Source organism: Nesoenas mayeri (genome assembly GCF_963082525.1).
Source record: "Nesoenas mayeri genome assembly, chromosome: 2".
NCBI lineage: Eukaryota > Metazoa > Chordata > Aves > Columbiformes > Columbidae > Nesoenas > Nesoenas mayeri.
In genome coordinates, this window is record NC_137543.1 from 62,485,202 (window position 1) to 62,508,033 (window position 22,832).

The following is a 22,832-nucleotide window of genomic DNA, read 5'->3' on the forward strand; positions in this document are numbered from 1 at the left end:
TTCTTACATAGAGACACAGGGATCCATTCACAGCCTATGAACTCTGTTAGACTCCCTCTCCACACCAAGGAATATCTTCTCCTTACATGGCATAGTCTCTGTTTTCAACCTAAATTCCCCATGTTCTCTTTGGAATGTCTTATAGTTTCTATCCCCTCTGCCCCTTTCAGCTTGGTGTTTTCGTGTTTGTTTGTTGTTTGGTTGTTTGTTTTGTTTGGGATTTTTTTTTAGCTTTAATAGTCAGTAGTATTATGTTTATAGCAAAGAAACAACAGAAAGAAAAGCTAAAGAGATGGGAGTTGCACTATAATACAGTAGGAATTCTCAGCACTTGCAGTTTCCAGTTAACTAGTTTCAGTTCTTTTACTTACATTTGAAAGTGAGTGAATATTCCATGATCAGGGCCAAAATTTATTCTTGGATCTGTACCTAGGTAACAAAACGTACTGCAGCATAGTTACACAGTGAGAATGGCTCTGTAGGAGAATAAAGAAAGAATATGAGGAAAGACTGTAATTAATGCAGTGCTAGACTAACTATACAATACAATTTAAGGAATGAGAATAGGCATTCATGACCATTACCTGTATTACTATTTTTTTGTTTGTATTATTATTTTTGTTGTGGTTTTTTTTCATAGGGACTCTTTTGTGTAAAATCAGCTTTATGATCTTTTCACAGGAATCTAAATGTTAGGTGCTCTTCGTGTTTGCTTGTATGCAGAAGGTCATTATATTAAAAAATGGATCCTACCAAAGATGCCAGTGATTGTTGCAGTGAAGACAAATTTCTAGAGCCTTAGGGGAAAAACACGGTCACTGCCTTTCCCAGAAATATTTGAAAGGGCTAATGAAGTTTGGTGGATCTCAGTGGTATTGACAATGTATGGCCTGACGAGATGTAGAAAAAAACCAGGTCTTTCAGGACAGCAGCAGATAAAAGAAATTTCTGTAGCCTTCGCTTTTGAAATCTAATCAAATGAAACTACCTACAGGCCAATAAGCTTCTTGAATGCACTTTGCCTTGGAAACAGTGTTTTATTATCACCCAAAATATAAATAATGCAATATAAGAAAATGTTTGAGGTTTCCTTAATGAGCTATTGTTAAGGCACCCTTCGCTCTTATCTCCTTTCACAGCCTGATGCAATGAGCAGCATCCAGTGGTCGAGAGTGTATTTTGAGTGCTGCTGGGAAAGTACAAATGAGAAAACAGGCTTAATTACACTGCTTACTGCATCTAGAGGTCCGTGTGGTTTGACCGGCTATGTTAGGACACCCTGTAATTTGGAGGAATTCTCTGCGCACTGGCACCGTAAATGTACTGCTGTCCAAAGGGTGGTTAATAATCTAAAGTTGGCTGTTAACATTGCTGGAGCTGGTGTCTATAATTTCAGCGAGTGACCTGAGTGACTCTGCAATGAAAGACTGAAATGTCACTCTCCTCCTTTACTTTGTTTGCCTTGAGCAAAGACTGCTCCAGATTGTGTACATCCACCCGAGGTCCGAATGATGAAAGGGCAGCGCGTAAGCGTAGATTCATGGCTCTGCTAAATCTCCCTGCCCTGGCAGAACAGTAGGGAGCATGGGGAGGAGGGCATGGGAGAAAAACAAGAAACTCCCCTCCAGAGCAGCTTCCACTGTGGCTCTTTTCCCTTCTCTGAGTGTGTAAAGGTGAGGCTGGCTATAGGGACCCAGCTCTCCTATAGTCTCTAGCTGCCAGCCACGCGTAAATCAGACCTGATGCCTGTAGCTAAAGGCAAAGCAAATGGTTTCCATTATCCAGGTATTTATTTTGTATCTGCTGCTGTGACATCTGTGTAATAACAGTTATGTACGACAAAACGTAGGCTGACCTGACTTTGAGTATTTCATCTCTTCTTTTCATTATGCTGAGCGAGTGAGCAAGCAGAGGACTCGTATTCTTGTCCAGAGGTGTTACACACGATCCAGCTGAGACATCTGTGGAGTGGCAAGTGCAAGGAGCTTTACCTTTGCTGTCAGGAATCTTAAACCCTTGTTTCTGTTGTGTCTCGTTGGTACAACTCGGATGCTGCTACGGAGTAAAATACTATCAGTAAATTTCAGAAAGTTCAGTATTTGCATTTCATTTGGAAACCTGTGACATTTTGGCATATTTTCACTGGAAGGCCAGGGCAATGCTGATTGAAGATCAGTGTCGATATTAAAATATACAAGATACGGAGGGCTGGTGTGCTTCAGAGTAAAGACAGCCTGCCAGGCAGAGAACTGGGACAGCCCTGGGGCAGGGGATAAGACCGAGTGTTCAGGGTTGTGGTTTTGGTTTGGGTTTTTTATACAGAGTTGAGCAAAAAGGCTGATTTGCTCACAGCACTCTGAGACTATATCTTCTTGGAGTGAGACAGGTTCTTAGTGTAAAAATGCTTGTGTGGTTTCCTTAAAATCATTCAGGACTTCGTGCATGTCGCCTGATGTAGAAGTGTCAGAACTGGGGTTTGTTCAACCTTTCCACTTGCTGTATGATAGAGAGGAAAGCGCTGGAAAAGTGCTGTTCTCTGTAGTCCCTCCAGCACAGCATGGCTAACTTTCAAGGACCAAGAAAGTTTTCCATGGTTTGGGTAAGCGTGAATGTCAGTTGTACTCTGGCAAAAAATTTGCTGGGACGTCCCAATTAAATCTAAGACTGAATAACTGTTCATTCCCCTCCATTCATCATGAAGGCATTGTTAGCATTTTGTTTACTGAAAGTTTTAAGAGGTACTACTGCCACTTATATATAGCAGACATGGTAAAGTCCTGAATATATTTCTGGAAGCAAAGAAATAATTGTCTTCACTTTGTGTTTGTAATTAGTTAAAAATGTGACATAAGGCCAAGAAGGCAGAAGAAAAGATTGTAGAAATCAGGGGCACTGGCATTAGTTCTCCTTGCAATATATTTGTGAAGTACTGCTGCTAGATTTAGGACTGCCTCTGATGTATACAGGAAGAAAATGCCTGTTGCTACTTGTTAAACTCATCCAAGGGGAAGCACAAACCCAGTCACCTGAAAACAATGCCACCACCGATGTCCCTTTTTGCCCCTGCTTGTTACAACCTTTTTCTCTACAACATGTTTTATCCACAGCCCTCCATTCACCTTACAGGACTCTGGTTCACACCAGGAGAACCACTGCTGGACTGTTTTGTACCACTACAATTTCAGCTTTGTGGGAAAGAAAGAATATTTGGCTTCTTACTGTTTGCACCATGACATGTATTTTGTGACTGTTGAACATGTCAGATTTTTGCAAACAGGAAAGCAAGAAATGCAATAAAAGTAGGTTCATTACATTAAACTGTAGCACTAACAGATAGAATGAAAGACACTGCAAATGAAATCATACAAGTGGAAAGAGTCCTTGGTGGTTTGTTTTTTCTTCCCCATCTCACCAGAATAAAAGACCTTGTATATTGAAAACAAAAGTGATGTCTCTTTCTGTGGCAAAACAGAAACTGTGTATATTCACCATAAATCTACTCAAATTTTGTTGCAGAGCCTATAGGCAAAACTTTTATGTGCTTTGTTAGGTTTAGACACGTTACAAGACAAGGATAACTGAACTCCCCCCTGCAAAGGGAGAGAAAAGCCTGAAACATTTCCACACTTTCAGCAGCCTCCCCCTTTATTTTTTTTCTGGGAATAGGGAGGGATGTGGAGAGAAAGGAGAAGGGGTAACTCAGGATTTTTGAGGTGGGGGAGAACTGGTTTTTTTACACTAGGAGAGATTGTGTGGTCTGTCCCTCACCCCTGAATTCATCCAGAGAATGACACCTGAGAACTGGAGGGCTGCCTTTGTAGCAGTTTCTCTTGAGCAGGGCTCGCTTTGTCACCACTCGTCATCCGAGAGCTCTGAGCTTGCAAAGCTGCTGCTGTTGCCACCAGAGCTCTTACAACAGCGGTGGCTGCGAAAACACTGAATTTCCCAAGACTTTGGGAGTTATCTGGAGGCCCTGGGAAATTTCACTACAATTTCAGGTTAGGCAGGTCTGTGTTAGAACTGTTTTCCTGCAGCGTGAACACATACACACAAACACAAGGAAATAAGAGCCAGGTTCTTCTCAAAGACGGTTTTTACACTGATTTCAAGTGCGTTATTCTTGTTCCTCATTTACATTCCCAGGAGAGGAAACTGACTCAATATCTCCCTTATTTGTAGGCACTTGTGATAGCAGATTGAGGTTTCCCAGCTCAGTAAGAAGTCAAATGATCCAATAACTGACTCTGCATCTCGATTACTGAGAATACAGGAAAAATAACATACTTTATCCACTTCCTTCTGGCTATTCTTGCCACACCTATGCAGGGAGGAAAGGTACATTATGCTGCTTGTATGCAGGGGTTACTTCGAAAATAACACAACCTGAGGAGAACCCTTCATTAGGGCTTCAATGAGAGACTACACGTAGGTGTCAAGGGGCAATTAAGCCAGACATTACCAGCATTACCCTTATTTAACGTTATGAAATGGCTTTCAAAACTCTGGATGCAAATAAAACTTTCTGATAGGCTGCCAGAAACAGTCATGCCAATAATGTCATGCCAACGTGAATGAATTCAGAGTGTTTTTTTTCATAGCGATCAGACATCCCACACAATGCATTTCTGTGGAGTTGTCTTTCTTGGGTGGTTGAAATCACTTGGCTCACAGCCTCGTGCCTCCCAGCTCACCTGAGGCATGCTGTAATCAGCCAGAACCGCGCTGCATGTCATGTCTTACTGCTTCCAGAAAACATACAAATTTGCTTTCCTCCTATTCCCTTTGTGAATTAGCCCCTTAGGGGTTCAGTTTTAAGACAGCGCACAAGAAGCCTGTGCACAGATCCTCGTAACGCATAATGAGATTTGTGTGTCTGCCTCGTTCCTCTGCAAATGAACTCTAGAACAGCAGAAGTGACTCGGTCTGGCACTCGCTCGGTCCTTTTGACCTCCCTCTTGTGATGAAAGATAAAGACTTCTTCCTCCTTCTCTAACAGAAAGCCCAGAGGGTATGTTTGTATGATGTGCTGTCTGGTCCTGCAGTAAACCGAGATGTTTCTTGAGGTTTTCAAGAGTCCTAAGTTTCAGTTCTGAAGAAAGATGAGGTTGTTCGACACTTCACAGGATAAACCTGGCTGAAGAGTACAGGTGCAATGAGACTACATGTCCTGTGACAGAAGGCTGGAATGTAACATTTTTGCTTCAAAATGACATCAGAAAGCCCTGTAAGTCCAGGAGAGCTAACTGCATCTGAGAAGTAGAAAATTCTCACCTGCAGAATAGGTGCCAAGAACTCAAGCTCTTTCCAACCCTTATTTGTTAATATGGCACGCTGTAGGATTTAGTGAAGCCTCACAGTGAAAACTCCCCTAAGCATAACCACAGAAGCTTCTTGTGCGCAGCCCGTTTGTAAAGTTGTTTTGTTTTGTTTTGGTTTTTTTTGCAAGACCTACAAAAAAGCAAAACAGAGAAAGAACATGCTATAAAGACTAGATGATCTTCTGAGGTCACTTCCAATCCCAAACATACTGCGATACTGTGATAAACCACCACCAAACCAACTGGGCTGCTCTGGATTGTGGGAAGGTTTCTTGCAGGCTTGCAGGCTGCCAGGATCTGTGCTGAGCACCTGGGGAGCTGAAAACTCCTATTGCCTGTGTTAAGGGCTTTCCTGGAAGCAGGCGCTGCTGGAGGGCACAGCACAGACTTACAACTTGCGTTGAACCACCACTGCCAAAATGGCCCTTATAACCACCACCAAATTGCAGTGATGTCAAAAATCCTCCTGCCCAACAACCTAAGGAAAGCATGAGAGTGTAAGTGGGGAGGAACACACGTTGGAAAGTATAACTGGGACCAAGGTATTGTGTGCTTGTGCCGTGTACACGGAATTTTGTCGTAGCCCATTGAGAATCACCAGGCCACACCTGACAGCTTTTTATTTTTTGCCTTGGGTCCACACGTACTTTTGCACCAGTAAAGCACAGCTAGCGCAGAAAATGTTTACTCCCTCTAACATTACTATTTAATCTGGTCTAATAATGCCCAGCTTTTATTTATGTGTGTATCTATGCTTGTGAGAAGTGGGAAGAACGCACCAGCTGGGGAGGGAAAAATAAAAATTAAAACAAACAAACAAAAAAAACCAAAACCAGAAAATACTCCTGCGTACCTACCCAAGGAGTTAATGCAATGGGGTATATTTGAAGGGGTTAAAACACTACACAGGTACAGATCCTGTGGCAATTACAAATGTTATTGAAATAAAAACCAGAAACAGGAAGCCAAAAAACAGGTCCCTAAGGCAGGCATCTGTCTTAAATGATATCATTTGTCAAGTTTCCAGCATCTTGTGGTTGTGAACACAAAAAGAAGTTCTGTGTTATACTAAGGACATTACATACTCATTAGTTGGAATGTTCCTGAAGTACATAATACCGGATTTTCATTTAATAAGAAGCAGCTACTTGCCACTGCGTTGTACATAAAATAAATTCTGGGCATGCTAATTGCCATTCAAGAATGTTCTACTTAATTTTTGACAGGTTTTTCTTCCCCTCCCCCTTTAGACTACACTGTAAAAAATGTAAGCAAAATGTGTTGCTATAGACTAAAAATCTTTTTAGTATATTTTATTTTCTCTGAAACCTGGATGCTTGCAATGATCAATACTGAAGGCTCTAATGAAGATACTAATGATAAAACAAGTTATCTATAGGAATATTGTAGCAAGGGGAGTAGCAAGAAAGCAAAACACACGCATATATATATACACATATGTATCTCAGCACAGTAACTTGTCATCACCCCCCTCTTAAAGAATAAACCTAACTGTAATTAATTGGTATAGTTCCTCTATCTGAACACTATTAGTGCATTAGAGTTAACTAATATATAAGCTTCCCCCTCGCTGCCCTGCCAATGACCTTAAGCTTCACATGGTAGGAAGGCCACTTGCTGTAGAATAGAAAAGTAATTTATCCACCATGATTGTTCAGCCCTGGCCCCTCTGTAAAACAGCGACTGACAATTGTGCTGTATTATGGATGGTACGTTAGTGGTGTGTACAATAGTGTGCAGAGCATCCAGCTCACTTCCCTGAACACTGCAGGCAGGGTTTGAAAAGTAAACCTAGAAAAAAGGGAGCACTTGCTGAGCAGTGGCCCTCCATTTTCAAATCTTGGTTTTTTTCCCTCCGAATATCTCCCCCCAGACCCTTTTTTTTTTTCACCCCAAAGAGAGAACAAATTGTTTTCTAATCTTAAGTAAGAGCAGTATGTAATTTTCCATTCATAAAAATGTCATATTAGGAAAAAAAAAAAAAAAGGTTACTTTGCTTTTATTTTACCTGGGATTTCTTTGCTTCTTCTTTCCACATTTCAGGATTTAGCATATTCCCTCAAAACATAATAAATTTCGATTCTGTAGCTTAAGGGATCCATCAGTTAAAATGTTAGTCTTTCATCTTTATTACCCTCCCATTAAAATGAAAGAAACCGGGACACACTTCAGTTTAGAAGAAGCAATTTAGTTGGTAATGTCCTTACTACTCAAGTCTTTACAAAGAGAGAAAGTGCATTATTGCTTATATTTCACACATCTATCTGCATAAGAAGCAACTAAAGCTTTCAGACACATACAATGTTAAATTTAATAATATTCTTTGATTAGATTATTTTATTACAACATTTTTCCATTACCAGTCATTTCCCGTACACATTTACATTCGTAAAACCTGCAGGTTTTTCTTTGTTTGTGTGCGTGTATACGTATTCATAAAGCAAGGCAAAGATTTTCTGGTTTGCTACAGCTGTTAGAGTCGAAAAGAACAGATTAATAACTAGCCACCACATAGGACTGGGTTTTCTTGTACACTGCACCAGTAACCCTTTGCTATAATGAGGACACAAAGAGGCTCACATCAGGCTGCTCCTCTTCTTCATAACTCAAAAGCGTCACAGTGGCAATAGCCTCTAGTGCTATTTGTCTTTAGTGCAGTTGTGACACTTCGGCATGATCCATAATTTGGCAGCTATTTACCGTGACATTTCCCTTCAGTGCAGCCATAACATTCAGTGAAGCCATTATTTGGTTCCATTTACCATATAAATTGTATTGTTGTGCATGCATGCTAGCAGCTACATTAGGTACCTGAAAATGAGTAAATCTTGTAAAATAGATACTAACAGCTATTCAGCACAGAAATTTCTTTACTCCTCAGACAGAAGTAGGAATATATATAATATCTGCAAACACTACTGCAAACTTTTCCTTGAGAGACTGTAATTATTTGTATTTACATGACACAGCAGTTATTAATATTCACTTATTAAATATATACATTACACACACACACGCACACGTACAAATATATAGCAAACTATTGCTTGGTAGAAATCTAACTTAATTCAGAAAGGTATTAGGAGATTCCAGCATAGCAATTAAGTAGGAAGCGTATCTGTAAAATGTGCTGAGGGTTGCAGGCCAGGAGAGAGTGAGTACGTGTGTGTCCGTGTGTGCGTGCGTACGCACACATGTGACAGACTCAGGAAAAAAGCCAGCTCTTCATCTAGTTCTTTGTTGTTTTTCCATGGAAGCCTATGTGTATAGGAAAGGGAAATTCTGTTATTAGCCTCAGCAAACAATGCTGGATTCCTCTGTAGCAAATTCATTTAGAAAGGTAAAATTAGGATGTAGTGCTAGCAACCACATCTCAATGAGCTGCTATTATTAATAGTATTATTATTTAAATCCTTGCTCTCTACATATAGTATACTTAGTACTTCCCAGGCAAATGTATTATTATTTTTAATCATTTAAGTCCCCACTGTGCACACAGCTTTTAATACACCTTTTTTGCAAGCATATTAAGTGTATTGTTATTAATCCCTTGCTGTGACTCTACAGTATTTCTTTTCCTTGTATGTTCAATGTCCTATCATCATTTAAACCTCTCAGTGTGTGCATGCCATATACATTTTCCCATCCATCTAATATTTAAACATTATTTAAATCCATCATAGCTTACTTATCCAAAGTCAGCCCTGCTCCCGTAACTGTAAGTTTGAAGAATATAGCTTTAAATAAAGAGAAGTTGGCTTCCCTCCAGCCCCCCACAAACCAAAAATTATGACGAATCTCAGTAGAAAAGCCTTATCTGCATGTTTCAGAAATACTTTTCACCCTCTCCCCATTGATAATGCTCTCTTTCAGCAATCTAGATGACAGAAGTTGAATCTTTAAAAACAAAAATTCACTCTGGATTCATTCATGGAACACCAATCATATATTCCGAGTTACTCCTTTAGCTTAACACAGGCATTTGATGAAAAGGACGAGCCCAGTGGCCGTTGCCCAACCCAAACACCAAAAGGGCTATGAAATCGGTACACTGGCCATACAAGTTCTGCATATAAGAAATTTAAACTTTTTATTAATGCTGTAATCAGTATGAAAGTGCTAAATAATAAGCCTGAAGCCAAAATTAAAATGAACAAAATGTCATATTTAAATACATAGATATATATATAAGTGAACCTTACAAAGGTTCCTCTCTTCTCTTATTTTGCTTAATGAAGAAGCCTGGGGCAGTTGCATTACTCAATCTTATATATCAAGTAACATATTAAAAAGAAAGTAGCATGCTGTATGTCCAAACAAAATCCTGTTCCAAGATGACCTTTTATGACAAAAACATTTGGAATTCACTGTCTCAGAAACACATAAATTTATTGGACCGACAGTGATCAACACCTCTGAAAATCGTGGCACTTGGATCGGTGCTGGCATTCGACTGCAGGAACTTCATTTGAAAAATTGTTACCCATGAAACTCGCCTGTGTGCATCACAGATGTAACCAATTGCATTCTTTTATTTTTGTTTCGCCCTACTACATCCCCAAACAACAATTTTTTTTTTTAAGATGCACTTATTGACCAAAGGCACCCTCTTTCCTTTGAACAAGAAAAGAAACAATGTGCCCAGAAATAAAACAGTGATAACTTTGTACGCTCTGAACTTGCGTAATACTTGAGAGTTTGCATCTTTCTAGCATCCAGCTGGAGGGCCAATATACCTTTAGAACTATGCAAAACACACATACCCCTACAATATTTGTAATATTAGAGGGGAAAGAGAAAGTATGTTTCTAACAGCAGACCTTGGTGAAAATAAAAATCACAGTGGCTCAGTGCTCATCTTGGGTAAAAACCATTCTACTGTTCCCAAAAATCATCCAAAGTGGGACTAAACTCAGTGGTCAGACATGGCCCCAAACAAGGGACAACTCTTTGTTGCACACTACTCTAGGATGGTAAGGACATATGCACTAAAAAATTACAATAAGAATGCACTAAATCAAAGTTAAAAATACTTTTGTCTACTGCCTGTACTACTGAGTAGCATATAAGCTTTTCCTACATGTTACTTTTAAAAATGTCACGTGCAGTCAATCCTGAGTAATGCCCCAAAATTACGCTTACTATGGATTTCTTCCTTCAACCCCTAGATGTTATCAGTCTATCGTTATTATTAGGTGTATGATCTTAGGAAATTTCCATCTTTCCAACTGCATGTAAATGTATATAATTTCAAAAGATGTGGCAAAATCGGCCTTTAAGAACTTAAACATTTGCTATGGAAAAAAAGATGTAGAGCAAGCACAATTTAAAGTATTTTATTGTTCTGGAAAATATTACACTTCTGGATGGAATCCCCACTGTACGTACTGTTAGTAATTTCTATTAAGAGAGGAAGAATTTTCAAAACTTCACAAAACCTTTTAACTGTACCTACTAGATAATCTATGGCTGAGCATCAGTACGTGTATGAGGTACCGTGACTGTACATTTATAATGGTCTTGCTGTTTGTAAAAGGGCTTCTGCAGAAGTAGAAGTAGCAGCCTGATTATGGGAAGTCACATCAAGAATCATTGGTCAAAGAACTCTGCTATACAGAGACCATCGACAAAGGACCTAGTAAGCAAGAACCGTATCAATAAGAATAAATGCCACAAACATTTAAATAGCTTTTTGTAACTTTATTAGATCTTCAAAAAATATACAGGACCTGAACACACGAGAACATGGCTCAAAATCCCACTGCAATGATCTCAAAATACTTGACTAAAGGCCAGACTGGATAGTGAACAGTAACAGTAGCAAATGAAAAAGGCAAGAAAATGAGATAATGTTGTAACCTGTAGTTAAAGATTTAAAAGAAAATTGCACAATCCCTTATAGTTACAAAAGACATAATTAAAAAAAAAAAAGTCAAGTTGCTTTTCTTAGTATTACTGACATGTCAGAATCAGAGGATAAATTTTCCCTCTGTAGCCAGTCAAAGAATATTACTATGATCCATGATGCAACTGAATTATGATTATCGTGTTTGTGACAAAAAATCAAGAGCATAATTTCTTCCAGGAACTTCAAAAGATTAATAGAGCAACCACAAGATGCAACTCTTTACTTAGTCTCGTTCTAATAATTTTATTTTTAAATCAGGGAATCAAAACTGCTGGAAGAATTTTTTTTCTGAGCTGAACTATATATAAAGTCTTATCAAACCAGTCTGACAGACTGAATCTGCCTCTGCATCAAGACTTATTCTGTCAAGAACAATGTTCTTGTCTCATGCTAGCCTAAGTGACAGAATCAAACGCAGGCCCATTAAGTCCGTGCTACAGCCACTGATTTAAGCACTTCCAAGAAAAGAAAAAAAAAACCAACCCACAAAACTTTTTATTAACACCTTAATGCTGTTTTTTAATATAATATCAATTACTAAGCTTAAAAAAAGAAATTGTTCTTAGTAATACTGAGGCATAAAGTGCCCATTTTCTCTCTTCTGATTTATATCATTGTTCTGTTTTTACAGCTTACTGTTGACAGAGTGAGGTAATTCAACTACAATTTTTCCAGTGTTTTTTCCCATGTACATGTAATCTACAGCACGGAATACAGACTCCAAGCCAGTGAACTTGCCCTCTGGAGACATGTCTCCAACGTCCACCTCACAAACCAGGTCTCCACTTTCATACATCTTGAGCAAGTGCTCCAGAGCTGTTTTGTATTCTGAAAAGTAATGGTTCAAGAAGAAACCTCGGATGCTGGCAGACTTCTTCAAGAGTTTTGCTGGCAATAACTCTGCTTTAATGGGCTGAAGGCCAGTAGGGTTTTGGTAGCCAGTGATAAACCCAATAATTATCAGCCGTCCTTTGGTAGCCAAGGAGTTAAGAGCCAAGTCAAACATCTTTCCCCCAACAGATTCATACACTACATCCACACCTTCAGGGTAGTCCTTCCTAAGAACAGATTCAACATTTTCAGTTTTATAGTTGATCGTACGGTCACAGCCAATGGATTTCAGAAAACCACCCTTTTCATCACTGGAGCAGGTTCCAATTACATGGCATTTTGCCTTCTTTGCAAGCTGCACAGCGAACTGGCCCGTTCCTCCAGCCGCTGCTGTCACCAGAACCTTCTTGCCTTCAGACAGCTCTCCCAGCTCCTTCAGACTGATGTACGCGGTAGCGCCACTTACCATTAAAGTAAGAAACTCGGGTTTCACAGAGGGGAGAGGAACTGCTTGTTTGGCAGGCACAACTGTGTATTCAGCAAAGGAACCTGCTTTCACGTAGGCCACAGCTTGACCCACTGTATAATCAGCACTAGCACTGAGTCCTAATGCTACCACATCACCGATGCCTTCAAAACCTATATCAAATGGGGGTTTAACTGATGGGTCATATCGACCAGCTGAGTAGTTTATGTCAGATGCGTTAATGCCGACAAATCTAGAAGAAAACAAAAAAATATTAACGAGATTGATTCCTTGCCAAGTATTTGTCATACGAGGAAACTTCAATTTAAATTTGGGGGAGAAGTATGAGACTTTTTCTGATTATTGGTATATTTGAATAATGTGTACACTCCAGAGATTACTTCCATCAGACTCTTGTAGTTTACATTCTGTCACTCTACAACTAAAGATAAATTTGCTAAAAGAAAATGAAACAAAACAAAAAACAACTTACATTTTCCTCAGGTCCATCTGACCAAACTAAACAAATTAAAAATAAGTCTGTAAAAGACTGAAGGATGAAAATTAATTGACCACTTCTTAGAAGATGTGAAAACACTGAAGAATAAAATGTGCAAAGCGGTAAATATGTTGATTCTGGCAACAAATTTACATTTTTGAATATAATAATACTGTTAATGACTAATGATCATATTAACTATTGATGTCATTTGCAAGGTCATGTTACTGTAGGCAAGTACTTCTTAATTGATGGAGTCACTACAGCAAATTTGCCTTTTGATATAGCTAATGTCAATGTTAAAATATTTTTCTTTATATAAATTACGTGCAACACATCAAAACAACCTTGCACGGAATTACTAAAATTATAAGACTGAGTATCAAGTCGTACTGACCTCCAACAGGTGAAAATGGATGCTCTTTTTTTTTTTTTTATAAAAAGATAGAGACATTCTCACAACTTGATTTAAGCACTAGGAGATAATGCCTAAAATGAAATTATGATCTAGCTTAACCACAAACAATATTTTAGTAACTTTTCTTTTGCCTGTTAAAACCATAATAATGTCTCCATACAGGAAAGGGAAGAGAGACTGGGAAAGACTCTTGTTAACTGGAAAATATAAAAAAGAAACACACGTAATAGAGAGCACTGGGACTGTTACTACATGTGAAAGTGACAACCTGAAAGGTGTACTTGATATTACACAAAAGCTGCAAAAGTGTGCAAACAGTGCACTTTGTTGCAGCTAGCGATAGCCTCAAATTGCACACAGAACAAGAACTAAAAGTGCTTTGCTCATTTTGACTTCCTTCATTCTTCAGAGTGCGGGGAGCCTCCAACTTTCAGCAACGCAATGTGTTATATATAAAAAGATACATACACATAAACATATCCACACATAAAATACGTGAAAGTGACTGTTGCTCTTTTTAATTCTACCTTTAATTCACCGCTCAGCCGCAATAAAAAATGCCTAGACCTTGTTCGTAGATGTAAAAAAAAAATAATCAAAAAATCCTTATTATCCTACTTTAAAGTAACACCCAAACAGTACTGCTAAAAGACATACAAAAAATGGTAACGGGGCAGCAGCAGCAGCAGCTTCCAAGGCAAACCGTGTCCCCTGGGCGCCAGAGAGAAGGGCTCGGACCACCGAGGCGAGACGTGCCGGCGCTGCCCCAGCCTCCTCCCGCTCTAACACCCCAACTTACGCAGAAGGGAGCTGAGGGTGAGAGGCCCGCGGGGAGCTGTGCTCGCCCCCCTCCCCGTCTCATCCCTTCGCCCAACTGGGGGCTCTCGGTAGCTGTCAGGCCAGCCCCCCGGCGGTCACTCTGCTCCCGCACCAGCCCCCGGCCTCAAAGGCAAGAGCCCGCCGGGCTGAGCCTCCCTCGTCACGCTCCCGGCTCACATCTGCTTTCGCACGGTGCGGAGCAGTCGTGCCCTCGGTTGGGGCAGTGCACCTAGAGAAGGGGAGGCAGAGCAGTGGTAAAAGTAACGAGCCCTCGTCGCCCTCCCTCTAGGAGTTTCCCCTTCTTCTCAGGGCTGCACTGCAGCTGGGAGAGCACAAAGGCAGGTAAATAGCCCTCTGAGGACAAAAACTTTGCGTGAGGGGAAGGGGCAAGCTGCGCAATCCGCCTGCCGAGCAGGACTGCAGCACCGTCTCTTTTGCTCCAGAGCCGCAGAAGATGCAAATTCTTCCCGGCCCGGGCTGCATCGCAACTTGTCCGTGCGGTTGCAGGGGCCGCGGCGCGCAAGTTGGCGCTGCCCGGCCACCTCACCGCCGCGCCGGGCAAGGTGCGGGGCTTTCGCGGGGCTGGGGCGGCCGGGCGCCGGTGGGGGATGCGGGGCTGCCGGGACACCGCGCCGGCGGTCTCGCCCGAGAACGGACGCTGCGTGGGCTCTGGCGGAACTCTGCCGAGGGAGAGGGGCCGGCGGGCCGGGCAGCCCTGCCCGCCGCTGCCCGCTCCGCGCTGGCAGGGCCCTGGGGCGGACAAAGCCGTGCGCGCTGCCCCGCGGCGTGGGGGGCTCGTCCACGCCCCCTGACACACACACACACGCACAGACACGGACACGCGTGCACACGCACCCGCTCCCTCCCCATCTCTGCAGGGCTGCTGAGCCACGGGAAATGGTTCTCTCTGGGCTCCTGGGCTCATCATTATTAATCAATACAGCCTGCTGTCCAGCCCTCTTTCCCCTCACCCCTCCAATTTTTTTAAAACTCCCTTTTTATTGTGTGCAAACTCAAAACTCCTGTTCGCTTTTTTTTTTTTTTTTTAGGATTGTTTAGTCTCTTAGATTCCTCGCACATTAAAACCATTGTCCGCAGCGTCTGGATTAAAACATACTGTCTTGTCATTCCAGCTGACAGAAGGGATGTAGCAGGATATGCCTTCAGTTTTTAAGATTATTTTGCTTTTAAAAGAAATAAGTACAATTTACAAGTTGAAGATCAGTTTGCTAACTTCTGAGAATGAGAAAAGGAGAGCACAGAAGTAAAACTACTTGGCGTGCTAGTGGGTTTTAAGACACCTTTCAAATCTTTTATATTGTCCTGTTTTACTTTCTTACTTAAAATGTATTACCTAATTCAGCAGTTGCTAATTGAGGCTTGCTCCTTCAACATTTTAAGATGTAAACCTGAGGGGAAAAAAGCTAGAGATTGGCTTTTCCCAAAATAATTACGCACATTGAATCACCCGTTTTATTTATACTCAGCAGTGTTGAACCCCCTCATATTGTTTGTTACAGAAAACAGGACACTGCCGAGGGGAGTGAATGCTGCTTTTCGTACCACAACAAAGCGTGAGACACTGAAAACCAGCACCACAGCTTTAAACACAGACAAAACAAAGTCATCCAAACCAGTACTGGGCAAGAAAAACATTATTTAGACCAAACACTCAGCAGGAATAGTCCTCCACTTTTCCTACTGTGATCCATTAGTCCCTTGGTTCAAAAACTTTCTCAACCCCTTTTACTCCCTTTCCTATAAACTTTTTTCCCCATCTTCCAGCCCAACAGTAAATCATTACAGGTATTTTGGAAACGAAATGTGTCACTTCCCTAAGAAAATCTCGAAAATCCCCTAACAACTTTAAGAAGGACAAAATCATCATAGCCTTTGGGTCCTTCTCCTGCAATAAAATGTAAGTACCTTCCTCCGCCATCCCAGAAAATAGGACAAACGGACATATGAAGCTTAAATGGCTTTGTTAAGGATTTTTTTCATTCACCTTTTCCCCTCCACAGAATCAGAATTCAAAAATTGCTTTACATTGAATTCTAGTTTTGAAGCATTTCTGAATAAAGGATGGATTATTTTTTATTTTTTTAAAAAAGTAGAAATAAGGGTTGCTGGCTTAGTTCTCCAAAGGAGAAAAAGGGGGGGGGAAGTGAGGGGAAGTTCCCCCTCACTGAAGACCATCTTATTTTAAAATATCTATCCATACCGGAACTCAGCGCATTTTAACTTCCCATTCCCCTAAATCCAAAACCAGATTTTATTGTGGTGGATGAGGATTGTTTTGCATAAAAAGCTCAAAGCAATTAATACTATTCATGGGCGTGACTGGGACTAAAATGAACAAATCCACAAATGCACTCTTGGAACTCACGTCCTGTATTGTTTTGGTTTTAATTGTATGTTTCTACCTATTAAAAAACGTACAGTTGGACTTAAGGCTTGTATTTTTAAACGCTACATAGAGTCAAGGACTTTCGGGATGGGAAAACACTTCCCGAGGGTGACAAAAGAGGGGGAAACATTCAGAACTTGCTTCCTGCTACAGCTCCTATATAGCAAATGTTTTTCAGTAACGTGATCCCATGTCTTCTGTGATATTCCCCCGAAAACAATAATAGAGAGGAAATGCCACAGAACCCCAAATAATATAAAACGTATGAACTCTAAATCTAGACTTCATCACTTGCCTCTCCCTCCCCTCTATCCCCACTCGTGCGTGTGTCTGTACAGGAACACGTGTGTAATAGGCTGATGTGTTATAACCCCGTAATTGCCTGCCTGAATCTGTAGATCAGCTCCTGCCTTTAGTCTGGTGCGAGCTCTGCGCCTCAGCCCTCTTACCATGAGGTGTGCACGTCCCCCTAGAACCCAGGGAGCCCACCCAGCACAGGGAGGGAGGAGAGGGAGTAAGGAAGAGTCACACTGGAAGCCATATTAAAAAAAAATGAATACATTTTTAAAATTCACAGGAAAGGGGGGGACGGATGAGAAAAACTTCAAGCGCATATGGGGGGGGAGGGGATTTGAGAAACAGGGATGTTTCTCCGCCTTGCATTGCCCGAGTAGGGACTTGCTACTTGTATCTCAAGTCTTCTGACCTCTTCCAAGAAAAGGAATTTAACTCCAGCCTGATAGCTGTTTCATGCCATTACTGTATCACGGTCATTAGTGGATGCAGCAACAAAATGTTTTAGACTTTGAGGTTTAGAGAATTTTAGTCTCAGAAATCGTAGTAGGTGATGTCAGCATCAGATTAAAGTGACACAGAAGCTTCCAAATCAGCTCCTGAAGGCGTCCCTGTTCTTCCTCCTCCTTACCCCTTCTTTACTATGCATTTATGTCTTGAATATGGACACAGGCTAGAGATTACACATCTACACACATAATCATACACTGTCTTAATAGAACTTCCAGCATTGTTCTCAAGCCAACTTAGTGCTTTTTAACATCCCTAAGCTCTTACTGAGAGCATGGCAAACTATGCGTTACAATTTCCTTGCTTGACAAGAACTCGAGACTACTGGTCTCTTCTGCGCCAGCCACGCAGCCTGCTCCGAGGTTCCCAGAGTTTCAGCTTCCCCTCGTGGGCAGAGAAACCTCTGAACTTTAAGAGGCTTACTTTCAGCTTAAGGAACGACAGCGTCTAGGAAGGAGCCCCCGAGAACAAACAGGTTTAGGGAGACAGCTGGGGACAGGCACGTTTTGTCCTCAGAGCCTTCATTTCATGGCGAGCTGGTCACCGCGCCGGACGCGCAGCCCTGGAACTGGCGCAGGATTTACGGCGTATTATGTTAAGCAAAATGTCACCTCCTCGCTCTCCGTCAGACCCGGCTCCACTCTAAAAGCCGCCGACAACCGCAGGCTGGCGTCCCGCCGAGCGAGGCCGAGGCCAGCCGGGCCGAGCCGGGCGGCCGCCCTGCCCCCTCCCGACCGCCCGCTTTTGGCGCGCAGAGGCGGGGGTGGTGCCGCGGCGGCCGGGGCTGGCAGGGCGGCGGGCCCCGGCACTCTGCCTGCCCGGTGAGTCACGGCTGGCCGAGGGTCAGTGGCGGGCGGGCCACGCCGGGGCGAGGGTCAGGAAGAAGGCGTACATGGGGGAGAGCGGCTGAGGGAGGCCCGCACACACATCACGGCTGCCGGAGGCACACGGCTGTATGTGCAGCGTCCCCGAGAGTTATGTGGGTGCCTGGAAACTGCTTGCGCGTAGCGAGCCCGGGCATGGACCTGGGAGGGACTTCGCCAGCGCTTCCCGACGTCTCACGACCTCCTAGGCGCACACTGAACGTAAAACTTCTCTCTCCCCCGCCTTGGCACAGCGGCCCCGAGGTGTTCCTGTTCCTTCGGGCGGGAGCCGCGCGGCGGGGGAAAGTGTCACCCTCCACGCACGTGGAAGGGACGACCGGACTGCAGCACCAGCAGTTCAAAATAACAACAAACAACAACAATAAAATGAAGTTAACAGTCGCCAGATGGCGGCTGGTACAACTTTGGAGCCGGTCTCCAAAGTGAGTTGGGGGTTGGCGTGAGGGAGCAGGCCACGAAGTGCGACAAGGCGGAGAGGGCTGCCCCGGGGCGCGGCGGGTGGGGGACAACGGGCGCTCACCTGTTTCTGACCAGGAGGTCTCCGTCTCCCGGGAGTGGCACGGGCGAGTCCTGCTGTAAGGTAACCGCTTCCCTGAAGTTTGAGCTGAGCTTAGTCACCACCAGCTTCTTCATGGAGCTGGGGATGGACGAGCCCTGGAAATCCAGAAAGTGGCGGGAGTAGGACATGTCCAGGATGGGCCGCGGCCAGCTGCCACCGAAGTAGGACCAGCCGGGACCCGGCGCGGCGCAGGGCGGCTGCGGCCACCGTCGCCACCACCAGCACCGCGGTGCCCGGGAGCTCAGCAAAGCGGCGCTTTTCGCACTAAAACTCATGCCCTGTCTCGGCTCTCCTCTCCCTCCCCTGCTCGGGAGAGCTCCAGCTCGGGATTCTCCAGGCAGCTCGCAGGACCCACTGCCACCGAGCGGGCAGGAGAACCTCTCCGCACGCAGCTATTTGTGTATGTAAATAAAGCCGTGTGCGGCAAGCTGCAGCCTGCCTGCGTCCTCCCCACCCAGCCAAGCCCCCCTCCACCACGCGGAAACGCCGCCAAAGGAGCAGCGGCGAGATGGTCCCCGGCAGCCGGTCGTCTTCTGCCGCCGCTGGCGTTACGGAGGAGCAGCGCCGGCCCGCTCCGCTGGCCGGCCGTCCCGCCAGCCCGCTGCCAGCGGCTGCGCCCGGCCCGCCTCGCCACACACACCCGGGCACCGCCTGCCCCCGCCTGAGGACGGCAACTGGGGTCGTGCTCTGTCAGTGAGGCAGGTGTACGGAAGGCTGGATTTTCTCCTACAGGCTGCTTTTAATTTGCACGCTGCCTCTCGCTAAGGGGGTTAAAAAACAGGAGAGGAGAGAGAAGCGCCTCGGATTCCTAACACTCCAACCCCCTCCCGCCCCGTTCTTTAGTTTACAAAAAGAGGTTATCTTTCTACCAAAAAAAAAGAAAAAGAAAGGAGGAGGAAAGCACGATAAATTATCAGATCGATAAGGTTAGAGAAATGGAGAGAAGTTGCAGCTAATCTCCTAATGTTGTTATTAGCCGCCGCCGAGGAGCCGCTGCCTGCAGGCGGAGGCCCCGCCCCTTCCGTGCGAAACGTTCACTTCCTCTCAAGGTGGTACGAATCAACCCCGAGCCGTTTAGCGGCGGCGCTAGCGGGCGCGGCGCGGGGGGCCGGGGCGCGCGCGGCGGCGGTTGCGGCCGTTGGGGCGGCTGAGGAGCGGGCTGCACGCGCGGCGTGGGGACCCCGGGGCGGGGGGTGGTTTAAATGGGGCAAAGCTCTTCCCGCCGCCACCGGGGGAATCTTTTGCGGGTGACACCTCCTCCCGCCGCCGTCCTGCGAGGAGGAGGTCAACAGGCTGCTGTCAGTTTGTTTGGGTCGCAGGGCTTTCCTCCACTCCTTCTTACTGTCAGAAAAAACTTTTTTGTTCCCTTATTTCTATAATAATAATAATAAAATCTGTCGCTGTAGAATAGGCTTGGGAGAGGGAAGCTGCGCAGGAAGTCAACTGGGTCAAGGGACCAAAGTAAATGTTTTGATAGGTCCGCCAATCCCAACTTGGTACAAGTGCGTGGAGGGAGGGGATGTAATAGAGATGTTGCACCGATGTCGGAGGAGCTCACGTGTGATTCCTAGAATTAACTCCATCCTACCAGCGTAAAGAACTCGTAGTTTAATGGAGCGGTATTAATAATTAAAAGGAAAAAAAAAAATCCCCTTCTTCCCGAAAGAGAGCAAAATTGCAGTTCTGAGTGTTTTCCTTTAGGAATCAGCTGGGTGGTTTTTATTTGCTTTCTTGACTTTAAAAAAAAAGAAAGGGAAGAACCCTTCTGTTCTTGCAGTTAACATTATATAAATCCCCAGACACATACTGTGCAAAATCTATTAGCAGCATGTTTCATATGCTGCAGTTTTTGCTCTGCAATCTGTTGGTATTTTAAAGTAAGGATGAACTGTAATCTCCCACAAATCATTTTTAATTCAATGCCGGTTAGACGTGTGCCACGGCGAGGTATCATCTCCTGCTTTTTTAGTTTTTTTATTCTTTTTTTTAAGTTTGCTGGAACAAGACCTCTGCTGAAGTTAAATCAGCACATGCGTCTTGCACAGCACTTTAGCAAGTGGATTATAATAACAACCCCCTCAACGCGTGTCTCACATGAGGAATCTTTTATGCCGCGCTGTATTAAGACTTCTTTTTTTTTTTTTTTTTGTCATATTGTTTAGCTCTGGGAGAGGGGAAAAAATGAAAACAAAGCAATTAAAAAGATTGACAGGTATGGGTTTGTGTGAGACCTATTTGTAATTGTCAGGGTGACGTGGGCAAGAGGAGGAGGAGTAACAAACTGAAGCAGGAAAAGCAGCTCGATGTGTCTGTCTATCAGTTGAGACTGTCTGAGAGCCCTGGGATCCGAATGTGTGTTATATTTCAGTGAAAAGAGAAGAGAGGGAGAGTGGATCTCTTTCTCTCCCAGGAGTTTAGGGGGGGGACAGTTCACGTTAATCTCTCCCACTCAGTGAATGTCTTTTCTTCCTCCCCCCCCCTCCCGCTTTGCACACACTCTCCGGGGTTTTTCTTGGTTTTGGCAAATTTTTTTTGTGTGTGTTGTTTTTTTCTTTTTTCTTTTTTCTTTTTTTTCCCTTCTGTTGCAGATCAAGATCAGCCAAAAAAAAAATCCATGATAAAAATTGTGTTTGCGTTATATTTAGTATCAGAAGAAGCTTCGCTTTGTGGAGGAAAAAAAGAGAGAGCAAGAGAGAAAAGTAGTCCTCTCCGGTGGTGACACTGTTTGATCTGTGACTGTTTGGAAGGTGGAGGAGTGACTGACATTTCCCATCCGGTGTCTATGTATGTATGGGGGCTTTACTCCTTTTTATTATTTGCTTTCTTGCTCTTAGACTAAGTGCTGGGAGGAGAAGGAGAGACTGGATCGACCTCGTTTTTTGCACAATGAACAAACTATTATCAACGCAATAAAAAAACCAAACAAACAAAAAACCCCCAACAACAACAGCAACAACACCACACAAATCTACGAGCCTGAAACAAGCCAGCGAGCGAGCGAGCGAGAAAGTTGCGCTTTGAGACTCTTTGATCTCGGAGAAAGCCTGAGAGGGGGGGAGTGACTGAATTTACCGTCTCATCGCCGCCGCTTGCTCGGCTCTCCACCGCCAAGAAAGAGGAGGAGAAGAAGACGAAGAAGTGATTAAGGAAAGGAGGGGGAGAAGGGGAGAGAGGAAAAGGAGGAGGAAAAAAAAAAAGGAACGAAAGAAAGATAATGGATTTGGGCTACAGATTGAACTGATCAAATCTTTATTTTGCACATCTCCACTGGCATCTTCCCTGCTGCTGCCGAGAGGACTGAAGAGCTTTGTCTTATAAGGAACTTAAAAGAGAAAGAGAGAGAGAGTGTGTGAGAGAGAGAGGGAGGAAAATTAACCTTGTAAATGAAAACATTTCCTAAGCAAGTTTTTGGAGTGGCGGCGGAAATTGGCATCCCTGTCACCAGTCCGTGGTTTGCCTCATCCCACACCCCACCTTCCCCCCCGCCCCGCGCACCCCGCTCGCCGCGCCGGGAGCTGACCCGGGGGGGGGACCCGGACCGGGCGAGAGGAGAACCCGACCAAACTTTTTCTCCTTCCTCCCCCCCCCCTCCTCCTTCCTCCTCCTCTCCCTCTCTCCCGTTCCTCCCCACCCTCCCTCTCGCTCTTCCTAGGCGGAATTAGAAGTTGAATCCGCTTTCTTTCCTCCTTCCTCCCCCTCCCTCCTTCCTCCCCCCTCCCTTATTTTATTTTTTTATTTGTGTGTGTGTGTGTGTGCGCGGCTGTGTGCGTGTGCGTTTGTTTCTGCATGAAAAGAGGGGGATCGGAAGAGGAGTCCTGCGCGGAAACTCTGCGGCGGCGGCGGGCGGCGAGGCGGTGGCGGCGGCAGCATGCCGCGGAGAAAGCAGCAGGCACCCCGG

At 44.1% G+C, this 22,832-nt stretch overlaps 2 protein-coding genes across 2 annotated transcripts in view; one reads left to right on the top strand and one right to left on the bottom strand.

Moving 5' to 3' along the window:
* Nucleotides 1-10,964: 10,964 nt before the first annotated feature.
* Nucleotides 10,965-20,257, bottom strand: PTGR3 (prostaglandin reductase 3). The gene is made up of 2 exons (XM_080340386.1): nucleotides 18,896-20,257; nucleotides 10,965-12,797 (listed from the first exon to the last, which is right to left on the bottom strand). Exons 1-2 carry the CDS (start codon nucleotides 19,207-19,209, stop codon nucleotides 11,873-11,875), a joined length of 1,239 nt encoding a protein of 412 aa, XP_080196512.1. The 5' UTR covers nucleotides 19,210-20,257; the 3' UTR covers nucleotides 10,965-11,872.
* Nucleotides 20,258-22,802: 2,545 nt separating this feature from the next.
* The window catches only part of TSHZ1 (teashirt zinc finger homeobox 1), a gene marked incomplete at its 5' end in the record, with an annotated part of 52,916 nt that continues 52,886 nt past the window's right edge, over nucleotides 22,803-22,832 (top strand). The window contains one exon of the mRNA XM_080340351.1: nucleotides 22,803-22,832. This exon is cut by the window's right edge and continues 10 nt beyond it. Coding sequence (XP_080196477.1) covers nucleotides 22,803-22,832 — 30 coding nt within the window.